We start from the raw sequence: 13,101 nt of genomic DNA on the forward strand, positions 1-13,101 counted from the left end.
TTAGGGTTGAGACTGGATATAATTTTAATTGGTCGCCAGGGATTTAATTTCTTAAATCTCAATGAAGCACTCAAGTCAGAATGGAATTTTATGGTGATTTATTTACAATAGGAGGAAGAAATTAAGAAAGAGAGAGAGAGGAAAAAGAGTTAGTTTAAACTGCTCCAGCTCAGGCAGGAATTCAAGGCCTTGGCCAAGGGGACCTCCCCAGAGAGCCAAGGGAAAGGGGAGTCAGTCTTATCACTCACCACATGATGGTCTCAAGGAAGCCGTCTGAGAGAGCTCCTCCAGGCTTGAGTTCCAGGGTCAACTGGAGCCCAGGCCTCCTCACAGGAAGTGACGAGAACCCCAAAGGCAGTTCTCTACATCACTTCCTACGTCTCACATGTGCCAGTGGTGTCTCAAGCTTGGCTTAGGACAGCCCAGGGGACAGTAAGTTGTTTCTGATTTGTCCCTTGCTAGCACATGCCACTGTCATGTGGGTGTATGTATACCTTCCTGGGGCTAGACTAAACAAAATGGAGAAAATCTAAAAATCACAATAGACAAGGACACCGAGACTCAGGGAGATGAAGAGGCTTATCCTCTATAATCACACAGTTAAGTAGGGTATGAAAGGGCAGGAGGTTGAACCTGACACCAAGACAGCACTACTCTGCTGTTCCATGCTTATTCGTTTATCAGTTTGGGCATATACAGCTTGAATTTAGGATACAGTGTGAGCCTTCAACTTCCACAGTTTGTGAAGCCCAGAATGCAGGTCTCTTTTGTTAGAGCTTTAAGATTCAGAGATAGCATTTGTCCCTTAGAGCTGCAGAGAGAGATGGTGGCCTGGCTTTGGAAGACCATCTTGTGTAGGCACTCCAGTTGTAGTTACATCAGTTCTCTTTAGCTGAATTTCTGTTTTCCAACCCCTTAATCTCCAGATCCTATCAGTTGATGGAAGGTGTGCTTTCTTTTCATGGAAGCACAGTAGAGACATTTGAGCACTGAGGAGTTCCCTGCAGATCTCTCTGGTCCTGTCCATGATCCAGACCCATGCCCTCTCAAAAGAAGACGAGCAGAGGCCAGGTCACTAGTTGCAGGTACTTGCTCGAATACCTCTTGGATTTGCTAGCTCTCTTATTTTAACTTTTCCTTTGTCTTCCTCATACCCTTTTGGACTCAAAGCTCTCAAGTGAGGATGCTGTGAAAAGAGTTCTTGCTGGAGAGAAGGGAGACACAAAGGGAAAATCTCTGCTAACTTCAAAATCCCAAGACCTGGATAATAAGGAGTTTAAAGAAGAAGACTCCAGGACTCATAAAGAGAAAGAAGTAAGCCGGAAGCCCCCATTCCCTCCTGAAAGCCTGCTAGCCTGTGGGGGAGGCCATGATAGACTCAGATGTAGACTTAAGTAACCTTTCCTCATTTCTTCCTTGTTTAGGATAGAAGGATCTCCGAAATCAAAGACAGAAGCACAAGCCGAGAACGCAAAATTAAAGAAGAATCCAAAGATGAAGAAAACAAACCAAGAGATAAGGACAGAGAGCGAGAGAAGAGCAAGGATGGTGACCGGGAGAGGCACAAAGATCCTGACCGGGACAAAGGCAAAGACGTGGAGAGAGACAGAAATAAAAACAGAGTCAAGCAGGAGCGAGAGAGGGAGAAGAGCAGAGACAAAGACAGAGGCAACAAAGACCGAGAGTTAGAGCGGGACAAGGAGAGGAAGATTGAAGGAGGGAAGGAAAAGGAACGCTTGAAAGAGAGGGACCGAGAGAGAGAAAGAGAGAGGGAGCGAGAGAGAGCAAAGGACAAGGACCGGGAGAAACGCAAAGACAGGACGAAAGATGGGGAGCACTCAAGAGAACATGAGAAGGACAAGATCAAGGAGCAAGAGAGACTAGAAAAAAAGGTAAGAGTCCAGCTTGGGAGGGTGGCCAGGTTCAACTTTCCTGCTTCTGCTGTGGATCAGGGCACAGTGCTATAGTCCAAGTGAACCCCCCCCCCTCTTTTTTTAATTGAATTTTACATGTAGAAACAACTTTTGACATTTTACAATTCAGAATCTTTCCTTCCCTTCTCCACTTCCCCAAGGTGGTAAATCACAGTCTGATAGAGGTTACATCAGTGCTTCACACGAACTCTTCATTGCCTGGATCTACACACTTTAATAGTGAAATTCTTAGGCTCCTTGGGGCTAGAGGCTAAGCCAGTTTGATCTGATGTGCTTCAGGGCCCATGACATTGTCACCGTGTTGAGTCCATTCCTCTCTGTCTCATCTCTGACCTGAGTTAGAAGACCCAAGTGCTGCTGAGCTGAGCTTCATTTCCTTTCAGAAGAGTTCTGTGCTGCAGTTGGCCTCCAGAGTTTCAGTGGTACGATAGTAAGGCATGAAGACGCCTGTAAGACAGTGATTTGCCGTTGTGCTCTAGGAAGGCTTTTCTGAAGGTAGCGGATAAAGAGGGACAGAGAGCACTTACCTGGAGGTGCTGGGAACTGAAGTTGTTGGAAATAATCAGTGGAGCTCCAGTTGGTTAAACGAAACAGAAGAGATTAAAAAAGAGTTTTTCAATATATGTTGCCTTTGATACTTTGGTAGGTCCGATGAATTCTCATGTTTCATAGCTTGTCTCAGCATCATCTTTCTGAATAGCAGGTCCTACTGTTGGCATTATTGAGATAGAGCTGGAGGTCCCCTTAACCAATCGCTTCATTTCGTAGATGGAGAAACTGCTCAGGCTCACACAGGAAGCTGGGTCAGGACCACCATGGAACCTTCCTTAAATGTCCGGTTCCCTGGCCCTGTGTTGCTTACTCCACTCTGTACTGTGTCATCTCCTGTGTAGATATCAGAGGCAAAGGAGGTTGGCTGAGTCTGTGCTAACTCTGGGACATAACCTGGGCTGAGAGTTGTCTTTATTAGTCCTCAGTAAGGCTTTTATCATTTTTTCCTTCTGTGCGGTTTTCCTTTTTCCTCCTAAAATTGGAGGTGGTTTTGTGTTTCTTTTTTCTTTTCAGGGTAATTATGAGGTTGTTGGTTATTGAGACCAGCCATTTTGCTTTTCAGTATTTCCTTTCAGAGACTACTAGAAAAGCGGTTCTAGTGTTCTGTTCCATAAAACCTGAGGTCCATTATGACTTGTTGAGTTTGTGATCTCTTTCACATGCTCTTTATCCTTTAGCCTCTCCTTCGGAGGCTGATTCACATGTGGCTAGAAGGTCCCTCCACTGTGATGGATGACATTTTTCATGATGTGGTCAGGGAAAAGACACACTTTTCTGAGAGCCTTGGAAGGAACAGCTCAGGGGCCATTGCACCTACATGAAAGCCTTCCTGAGCTCCTTAAAAGCTTGGCTCCCACATAGCTAAAAGATTCCCTCTATTTCTTTCTGGAAACTAAACTTGGGCCAGCTGGAACTCTAGCATGCGGCCTGGATTAGCTGTTTCCCTTTTGAATGGTTATCTTAGAAGCAAAGTCGAATTCTCATCAGCTCCACTTAGTTGATTGGCTTTATTGGTTTTTGTTTTTAGCCCTTCTTTCTTAAAATCAATACTGTTTTTTGTCTAAGGCAGAAGACCAATAAGGGCCAGGCAGTGGGGGTCAAGGGTCACACAGTTAGGAAGTATCCCAGACCAGATTTGAACCCAGGACCTCCTATCTCCAGGCCTGGCACCCTATACACTGAACCACTTAGTTGCCCCCCAGCTTACTGATCACTTGGTGAATTGGAAACTGCTGTGGGCACTCAGATCCCCAAGGGAGAACATTTTTCTGATGTGGGGATGGGAGCATAGGACTCTTCGGTTCACAGGAACTCTGTGAGGTTGATAGTGGGGTGCTTGTGCTGCCATCTCAGGGTCATAGATAGGTGAAGTGACTTCGCCTGGGTCATTCTGAAGGGAGATTTGGAACCTCAGCCTCTTGGTTCAGGTTTTGCTGCTTTTGTCAGCACCTCCTGTGTCCAAAACGGGACTGTTCCAAGTTCAGAATTTCAAAATGATCTCATTGCAGATCACTGCCAACAGTACACGGGGTTATCCATTTACTGTTCCTAACTTAGTCTCATTAAATGTCTTTAATCCATAGAGGGCCTTCAAAAGGAAGTGTCTGCAGTTGTGGGAGGTCTTAGTGTGAATGCTACCTTGGTTGGGAAATCTTCAAATCCATTAAGAAATGTTTGGGTCTAATTAAACTAAGTAACTCAACATGCTTAATTAAACACGATAGAATACATTTGTATTGCTATCTTTTGTGTTTATATCACCTCTGTTTCCCTCCTCCTTGAGATCCACCCCTTGTAATAAAGAATGCAAGAAAGGGAGGGAAAGCAGTTCAGCCAAACTAAGAATGCATCCCCCAAATCTGACATTTATTGAGTGCAGTATTCCACACCCACAGAGCCCCACACTTGCAGAGACAAGAGAAACGCTTGCTTCTCTCTGTCTTGGGGGCGTGGGGACTCCAAGTTTGGTCGTGATGGTTTAAAATTTCACAGCATTGTTTCCCTTTGTTTCATTGCTCTGCCTTTGATAGCATTGTAGTCGTGGTATATACTGATTATTTCACTTTGCATCAATTCATCATATTTGTCATTTCTTTTTTTTTTAACATTATTTTATTTGGTCATTTTCAAACATTATTCATTAGAAACAAAGATCATTTTCTTTTTCTCCCCCCCACCCCACCGTCCCAATGGCAGTGCATGATTCCTCTGGGTACCACATGTGTCCTCAGTCCGAACTCTTTTCCATGTTGTTGGTATTTTCATTAAGGTGTTCATTTAGAGTCTCTCCTCAATCATATCCCCTCAACCCCTGTAGTCAAGCTGTTGCCTTTCCTCAGTGTTTTTACTCCCACAGTTTGTCCTCTGCTTGTGGATAGTGTTTTTTCTCCTAGATCCCTGCAGATTGTTCAGAGACATTGCATTGCCACTAATGGAGAAGTCCATTATGTTCAATTGTACCACAGTGTGTTTGTCTCTGTGTACAATGTTCTCCTGGTTCTGCTCCTGTCACTCTGCATCACTTCCTGGAGTTTGTTCCAGTCTCCATGGAATTCCTCCACTTTATTATTCCTTTTAGCACAAAAGTATTCCATCACCAACATATGCCACAATGTGTTCAGCCATTCCCCAATTGAAGGGCATCCCCTCATTTTCCAATTTTTGGCCACCACAAAGAGCGCGGCAAGTTGTACAAGTCTTTTTCCTTATTATCTCTTTGGGGTACAAACCTAGCAGTGATATGGCTGGATCAAAGGGCAGACAGTCTTTTATCGCCCTTTAGGCATAGTTTCAAATTATCCTCCAGAATGGTTGGATCAATTCACAACTCCACCAGCAATGAATTAATGTCCCAACTTTGCCACAACCCCTCCAGCATTCATTACTTCCTTTGCTGTCATGTTAGCCAATCTGCTAGGTGTGAGGTGAAACCTCAGAGTTGTTTTGATTTGCATCTCTCTGATTATAAGAGATTTAGAACACTTTTTCATGTGCTTATTAATAGTTTTGATTTCTTTGAATGAAAATTGCCTATTCATGTCCCTTGACCAATTATCAATTGGAGAATAGCTTGATTTTTTGTACAATTGATTTAGCTCTTTGTAAATTTGAGTAATTAGCTTTGTCAGAGGGTTTTGTTATGAAGATTGTTTCCCAATTTGTTGCTTCCCTTCTAATTTTGGTTACATTGGTTTTGTTTGTACAAAAATGTTTTAATTTGATGTAATCAAAATTATTTATTTTATATTTTGTGACTCTATGTCTTGCTTGGTTTTAAAGTCTTTCCCTTCCAAAAGGTCTGACATGTATACTATTCTGTGTTCACCTAATTTACTTATAGTTTCCTTCTTTATGTTCAAGTCATTCACCCATTCTGAGTTTATCTTGGTGTAGGGTGTGAGGTGTTGATCTATTCCTAGTCTCTCCCACACTGTCTTCCAGTTTTCCCAGCAGTTTTTGTCAAATGGTGGATTTTTGTCCCAAAAGCTGGGGTCTTTGGGTTTGTCATAGACTGTCTTGCTGAGGTCCCTTACCCCAAGTCTATTCCACTGATCCTCCTTTCTCTGTTTAGATGACCACTGCTTTATAGTATAGTTTGAGATCTGCGACTGCAAGGCCACCTTCCTTTGTATTTTTTTTTCATTATTTCCCTGGATATCCTTGCTCCTTTGTTCTTTCAAATGAACTTTGTTACGTTTTTTTTTTCTAATTCAGTAAAAAAAAATGTTGGAAGTTCAATGGGTATAGCACTAAATAGATAAGTTTAGGTAGAATGGTCATTTTTATTATATTGGCTCATCCTACCCATGAGCAGTTAATGTTTTTCAAATTGCTCAAGTCTAGTTTTAGTTGTGTGGAAAGTGTTTTGTAGTTGTGTTCATATAGATCCTGTGTTTGTCTTGGGAGGTAGATTCCTAAGTATTTTATTTTGTCTAAGGTAATTTTGAATGGGATTTCTCTTTCTAGTTCTTGCTGCTGAGCTGTGTTGGAATTATATAGAAATGCTGATGACTTATGTGGGTTTATTTTGTATCCTGCAACTTTGCTAAAGTTGTTGATTATTTCAATTAGCTTTTTGGTTGAATCTCTAGGATTCTTTAAGTAGACCATCATGTCATCTGCAAAGAGCGATAATTTGGTCTCCTCCTTGCCTATTTTGATGCCTTCAATTCCTTTATCTTCTCTAATTGCTACTGCTAGTGTTTCTAGTACAATATCAAATAGTAGAGGTAATAATGGGCATCCTTGTTTCACTCCTGATCTTATTGGGAATGCATCTAGTTTATCCGCATTGCAGATGATATTAGCTGATGGTTTTAGACATATACTGTTTATTGTTTTTAGGAAAGACCATTCAATTCCTATTCTTTCTAGTGTTTTTAGTAGGAATGGGTGTTGTATATTGTCAAAGGCTTTTTCTGCATCTATTGAGATAATCATGTGATTTTTGTTGATTTGCTTGTTGATATGGACAATTATGTGGATGGTTTTCCTAATGTTGAACCAGCCCTGCATCCCTGGTATGAATCCTACTTGATCATGGTGGATGATCCTTCTGATCACTTGCTGGAGTCTTTTTGCTAGTCTCCTATTTAAGATTTTTGCATCTATATTCATTAGGGAGATTGGTCTGTAGTTTTCTTTCTCTGTTTTTGACCTGCCTGGTTTTGGAATCAGTACCATGTTTGTGTCGTAAAAGGAGTTTGGTAGAACTCCCTCTTTGCTTATTATGTCAAATAGTTTGTATAGTATTGGGATTAACTCTTCTCTGAATGTTTGATAGAATTCACTCGTGAATCCGTCGGGCCCTGGGGATTTTCTCTTTGTCATTTTTCATAGCAGAGAAATAATCTGTTACACTCATGTGCCATGATTGATCTAGCCATTCCCCAGTTAGTGGTCCTCTACTTTGTGTCCAGTTCTCTGTGATCTCTCAAAGTGTTGATGTGAATCTCGGATGATGCTTTTTATATTTTTTAACCCTAACCTTCTGTCTTAGAATCTATACTTGGTATTGATTTCAAGGCAGAAGAGAGGTAAAAATTAGGCAACCAGGATTAAATGGGGTTACTTGCCCAGGGTCATGGAACTATGTGTCTGGGGCCAGATTTGAATTCAGGACCTCTTGTCTCCAGGCTTGGCTCTCAATCCACTGAGCCACCCAGCTGTCCCTGGACATATACTTTTTGTCAGTGACTTTCTTGGTGTTCATACTTAGCAGTGGGATCTCTGAGTCGATGGGTGCAGGCTTTTTATTCACACTTTGCCCATTTACAGTTGCTTTCCAGAATGATTGAACTGAAGAAACATTTCAGAATAGCTGCAGATAAAAGACTTCTCTTCACCTGGGAAACGTTCTAGGCAGGAAAGAGTTGGGCTTTTTAAACTGTCCCTGAAACTACTTTCTTTTTTTCTTTTTTTTAACCCTTACCTTCCGTCTTGGAGTCAATAGTGTGTATTGGCTTCAAAGCAGAAGAGTGGTAAGGGCTAGGCAATGGGGGTCAAGTGACTTGCCCAGGGTCACACAGTTGGGAAGTGTCGGAGGCCAGATTTTAACCCAGGACCGCATGTCTTTATGTATGGCTATCAGTTCGTTGAGCTACCCAGCTGCCCCCCCCCCCCCCCCCCCGAAACTACTTTCTGCTGTGAAACAGATCCTGACACTCCTTGGCCGCCAGTCTTGATGGTAAAAGGGTATTAGTGGCATCCAGGGGAAAAAGCAGGAGACTGCAGTTTTTAACCCCCTTCAGCCAGCATTCTCCCAAGACAATGGCTTTAGGTGAAGCCACTTGAACCCTAACTTCCTCATAAGCAAAATCGTTCACCTATCCCGGATTTGGGGGGAAAATGAAATGAAATCTCTTTGATCTTCCAAGTTATGAGGAACTCCTTCATTCACATTTCAGAAAACAGAACTTTGTCAGGTTGGTCTTATTTGATCAGAACATTGCGTAGGGAGCAGGTGTCATGAACACCATTATTGAGCTCTGTGATAAAGTGGCTGGGATGCCCTCCCAATTCCTGAAGGTATTGCCAACTCCATTGTTAGAAATATTTTAAAGGAAGCATTAAGCTCTTATCTACATTTGCATCGTATTTATCATTGGGTCTTTGCTGTTAGCTTCTAAAATAACAACTAACCCAGACCTTAACGTTATGTGATCCGACCCACTTCTCTGCATGGAAGTTATGTCTGATCTTTTGATGATGCCTCCTTAGATGTTATGTGACTTTAAGTATTTTCAAGGAGAGGAAAAAAGTGTTTTAATCATTTTTATAGTCCACAGGCACAGTGGAGAACTTATCCAAAAAATTCTCAGAGCCACCTGTGAAAGACACCAAACTTGAGATGGACAAAGAGGTAAGCATGGCCAAGAGGACTAGCTGAAAATGTTGTAGGGCCCTTTCCTGGAGGCCTGCCTTTGTGAACTTAGAGGGAGACTGTGCGTGCATGTGTGCGTATGTGTGTGTGACAGAGAGACAGAGAGAGAGAGAGAAAGAGAGGGAGAGAGACAGAGAAAGAGGGAGAGAGACAGACAGAGAGAGAGACAGAGAGACAGAGAAAGAGGGAGAGAGACAGACAGAGAGAGAGACAGAGAGACAGAGAAAGAGGGAGAGAGACAGACAGAGAGAGAGAAAGAGAGGGAGAGACAGAGGGAGAGAGACAGACAGAGAGAGAGAAAGAGAGGGAGAGAGACAGAGAAAGAGGGAGAGAGACAGACAGAGAGAGAGAAAGAGAGACAGAGAAAGAGGGAGAGAAACAGAGAGAGAGAGAGGAGAAGAGAGAGCGCATGTGTGCCAACACCCCAACTCAGTTGGACTTTACCAGCTTGTTTCACTTACTTCTGTAGCAGGTCTTGAAGCAAAGAAGAAATCAAAGGTTTTTTTTAGACCTTCACCTTGGAGACTCATGTGTGACTCAGGGGATTGAGATACACGCAGAGACAAGAAGTCCTAGATTCAAATCTGTCCTCAGACACTTTCTAGCTGTGTAACTCTGGAAAAGTCACTTCCCCCCAATTGCCTAGCCCATACCGCTCTTCTGGTATGGAACCAATACACAGTATTGATTCTTAGATGGAAGGTATAGGTTTAAATAAAACAGACCCTTAACCATCTGTCTGAGAATCAATTCTAAGGTAGAAGAGCAGTAAGGGCTAGGCAGTTGGGTTAAATGACTTGTCCAGGGTTACACAGCTAGGAAGTGTAGGAATCCAGATTTGCACCCAAGACCTTACATCTCCAGGCCTAGTGCTCTCTATACTAGGCTATCTAGCTGCTCCTAAAATCAAAGATTTTAAAAGGAAACTTTAACCAATTAGAAGCTTTTCCTTTGAATTCTTTGCCAAGTTTCATTATTTTTATTAAATGCTTGGGATTACACACATAGCACTGCTCCCTGAGTCTACTACAAACTAAGGGGCCTGAGCTTCAGAGGATCCCTAATTGCTGCAAGGCAGTAATATCCCTTTACTTTTCCTGAAGAGCTTCACTATAGAAACTTTCTCTAAGCTTTTTTATTCCCTCCTGTAATTCCCCCATCACCCTATCCCTTCACCTTGTATTTTACTTAGAAAATAGAAGCCATTTGCCAAAAGCTTCCTCTTGTCCCCTTCTCTATATCACAGACCCCTTGACCTAATTCCCCCAATTTTTCTTCCTTTATTTCAGTTTCTACTGAAGAGGCGACCCATCTCCTCACCTAAACCAGCCCTTCTTTGGTCTTATTCCTTCTTGTCTTCTCTTACCCCTGCAACAGACATCTCTTCTCTCTAATTTTTAGACTTTCCCTCTCTACTGGCTCCTTTCTACTTCCTGGAGAAGTATCTAGCTCCCCCAAACACCCCATCCCCACCTTAGATCCTCACTAAGACTCATCACCTACTTATGTCATCATTTAGGATCTTTATTTCTTCCTTTTACAAGTCTTCTAAAAAAATTTTTTTTAGACCTGTTGCTGCCTCCTTATTCTCCTCTCTTTCTAAAGAGTTCTCTGCATTCTGACTTTGGACCTTTTCCATCTCCAAAGTGTCCCCCATCATCCTTTAGTTGTCAGATCTCATGTTCTTTTTAGTGTCATTTTTCTTGCCGTGGATGCCTTTCAAAGCTCTGCCCAGAGCCGTCTTGTCCTCTCTCCATACACTCTTTCTTACTGACTCTAAGATCTAATCATCTAGCCCTTGTCTCTCCTTCCCCAACCCTAGCCTTACATCTCCAATTATTTGTTGAATATTTCCATCTAAATACCTATCCCATAACGGTCTCAAACTCATGTCCACGGTAGCACTCATTATTTCTCTTCCTTAACTCCATTCTTCTTTCAAGTTTTAAAGTTTCTGTTGGGCACATCACTGTCCTACCACTTAACCAACTTTGCATACCCAGGATCATCTTCAATACCTCCCTTCACTAATCAAATTAGTTTCCAAATCTTGTTCAGTTTTGACTTCACATTTCTCTAGTAACTGGCTCATCCTGTCCACTCACACCACCACCATCTTAGTGCAGACCCTCTTCATTTTTCCTAGACTACTATAATAGCCTCTGTTCCCCCTCCAGTCCATCTTTCAGACAGCTCCCTGAATGACCTTCCTAAGCTTTAAGCCTAACTAAGCCACTCCCACCCCAGCCCACCCAGCTCAGTAAATTAGAATGGATCCCCTTGGTCTCTTGGATTAAATATAGGAAGTCCTAAAAATCTTAATGCATTTTATGACTATTAAAGCTTAAAAAGACACTAAGACTTTTGGGACATCCTGAATGAATTCCTCCATTTGGCATCTCAATCTCTTTCCAATCTTGCACCAACCTATCTTTCCAGACTGATTTCACATGACTCCTTTGTGCATTGTGAATCTTAAAAACTGCTCAGACTTAGAAGATTTGGTTAAGCAAATTCCCCTATTGTAACAGGACGTACTTGATCAGGAATGTATTGAGAACTTTTAAAATTACTCCACCCTACTCAGACAGTGCTTTAGGGAAAGATAAAGTTGTAAACTCCTGATGGAGCAATGAAAGTCCCTAACGCATACTTATAGTGAAGCTAAAACCTTAAGCTAGGTCTATTTCTAGATCTAATACAAAAAGGTGCTAACTACCTATCAGGTTAAATTAATCACTAAAAAGTCAAGCAACTTACAGAAGGCAAGCTTAACAAAAGAGGTGTGAAGTTTTAGTCTAACCAGAGAAGGTGAGAACTAAAGAGTGGTGAAAACTAAGAATGGGCAGTCCTGGGGAAAAGTGTCTACTGTGATTGGTAGATGTGAAAATTTAGGGGAGGTGACATAGGAGAAAATTTCTTTAAAAGGAGAATTCAGTTCAGTTTGGGTTTAGTTCCGTTTGGAAGCTGAATTGGAGCTCTGAATTCAGTTCAGGAGTTGAGGATTTCAGTGAAGGACTGGAGCTTGCTTGGGATGATCTTGTGGTGAGTGATAAAGACTGACTCTCTCTTCCTTAAGGGTCAGGCCTAGGCCCTTTTTACTATTTTCTCTTTTCTCTCTTCCCTTAATTCCTTCATTTGTATTAATTAAAATCTCCATAAAACCCAGCTGACTTGGGTATTTTCATATTTGGGAATTTTTCCCATGGCGACCACTTATTTTTTATTTAAATCAAGACACTAAAAATTATCTTTACAGTTTGGCCGAAACCCTTACAGTTTTGGCAATTCACAGTCTTGGAAACCCACATTTTCGTGTTTATAGCATGCCTATTTTCCATCCAAAGATACCTACTTGATGTACCTGCAGGACAACATTCTTTCTCCAACTTTTTTTGCAGTTCTCTTTCCCTGGAAGGTTCTCTGTCCTCACCTCTTGAAATCCCCAGATTTCTTTAAGACTCAGCTTCAGTGCCTACCCTGGGAAGAGTTTGTCCCCAAGTTTCCCAGGTGTTATGCTCAAAATTACTTTGCATTCATTTGTATGGATTTTGTATCCTTATGTGTTTATTCCATGAGAATGTCAGTTCAGTAATGCCTGAGATCTGGTAGAGTTTCCCTTTTTTGGCTTTGTATCTCCAACATCTAGCTAAGTACCCGGCAAATAGTAGGTGTTAAATAAATGCTTGTTGTTTTAAATCAAATTGAATCAAAATATTTCCATAACTTGGTAGATGGCCTTTGAAAGTTTCATTGGCCCCCAGTCGCATCTCCTTGAGGCTAGCCTCTTTATACTTAGCCACAATGGTCTTCAGATGACAGAAATGCAGCCCACCATTGGCCCTTTACCCGGAGTTATTCCAGCTTGATGGGAGTTGTCCGAGTTTGTGCTCCTCTGCCATTCTTCAGGAAACCAGGGTCACCTCCACGCCTTTATGAGGTAGGAGGGCTTCCATGGAGGAGATGATAGTACTTTATTTTAAGTGAAAACAATCGATTAATTTGTCTGAGGAACACTGGTGGAATTTCAACGTTGACAGGGGTCACACTTCATAGTTTAGTCACTATTGAATGTGCTTTTTAGGAGTTCATCACTTAGCTTTGCATATTAATATCAGCCAGTGAATTTGTTTTAGTATTTTAAGTATCTGTTGATTAGAATTTATATAGTGTGATTTTTATACTAAAGAATATGTAAGTATTTTCAGTCATTATCTCCATTTTCTTTATCTT

At 41.8% G+C, this 13,101-nt stretch overlaps 1 protein-coding gene across 11 annotated transcripts in view; it reads left to right on the top strand.

Moving 5' to 3' along the window:
* Positions 1-13,101, top strand: part of TRAF3IP1 (TRAF3 interacting protein 1) — an 89,508-nt gene that overhangs the window by 18,232 nt on the left and 58,175 nt on the right. For 7 of the 11 annotated variants that reach the window (XM_001362151.4, XM_007486038.3, XM_007486040.3 and 4 more), the window contains exons 4-6: positions 1,171-1,314; positions 1,425-1,892; positions 8,767-8,847. In XM_001362151.4, coding sequence (XP_001362188.2) covers positions 1,171-1,314; positions 1,425-1,892; positions 8,767-8,847 — 693 coding nt within the window. The remainder of the gene's footprint in view (positions 1-1,170; positions 1,315-1,424; positions 1,893-8,766; positions 8,848-13,101) is intronic. The other 4 variants (XM_007486039.3, XM_056820116.1, XM_056820120.1 and 1 more) reach the window with 1 other exon arrangement.

This window comes from Monodelphis domestica, chromosome 2 (genome assembly GCF_027887165.1).
Source record: "Monodelphis domestica isolate mMonDom1 chromosome 2, mMonDom1.pri, whole genome shotgun sequence".
Classification (NCBI taxonomy): domain Eukaryota; kingdom Metazoa; phylum Chordata; class Mammalia; order Didelphimorphia; family Didelphidae; genus Monodelphis; species Monodelphis domestica.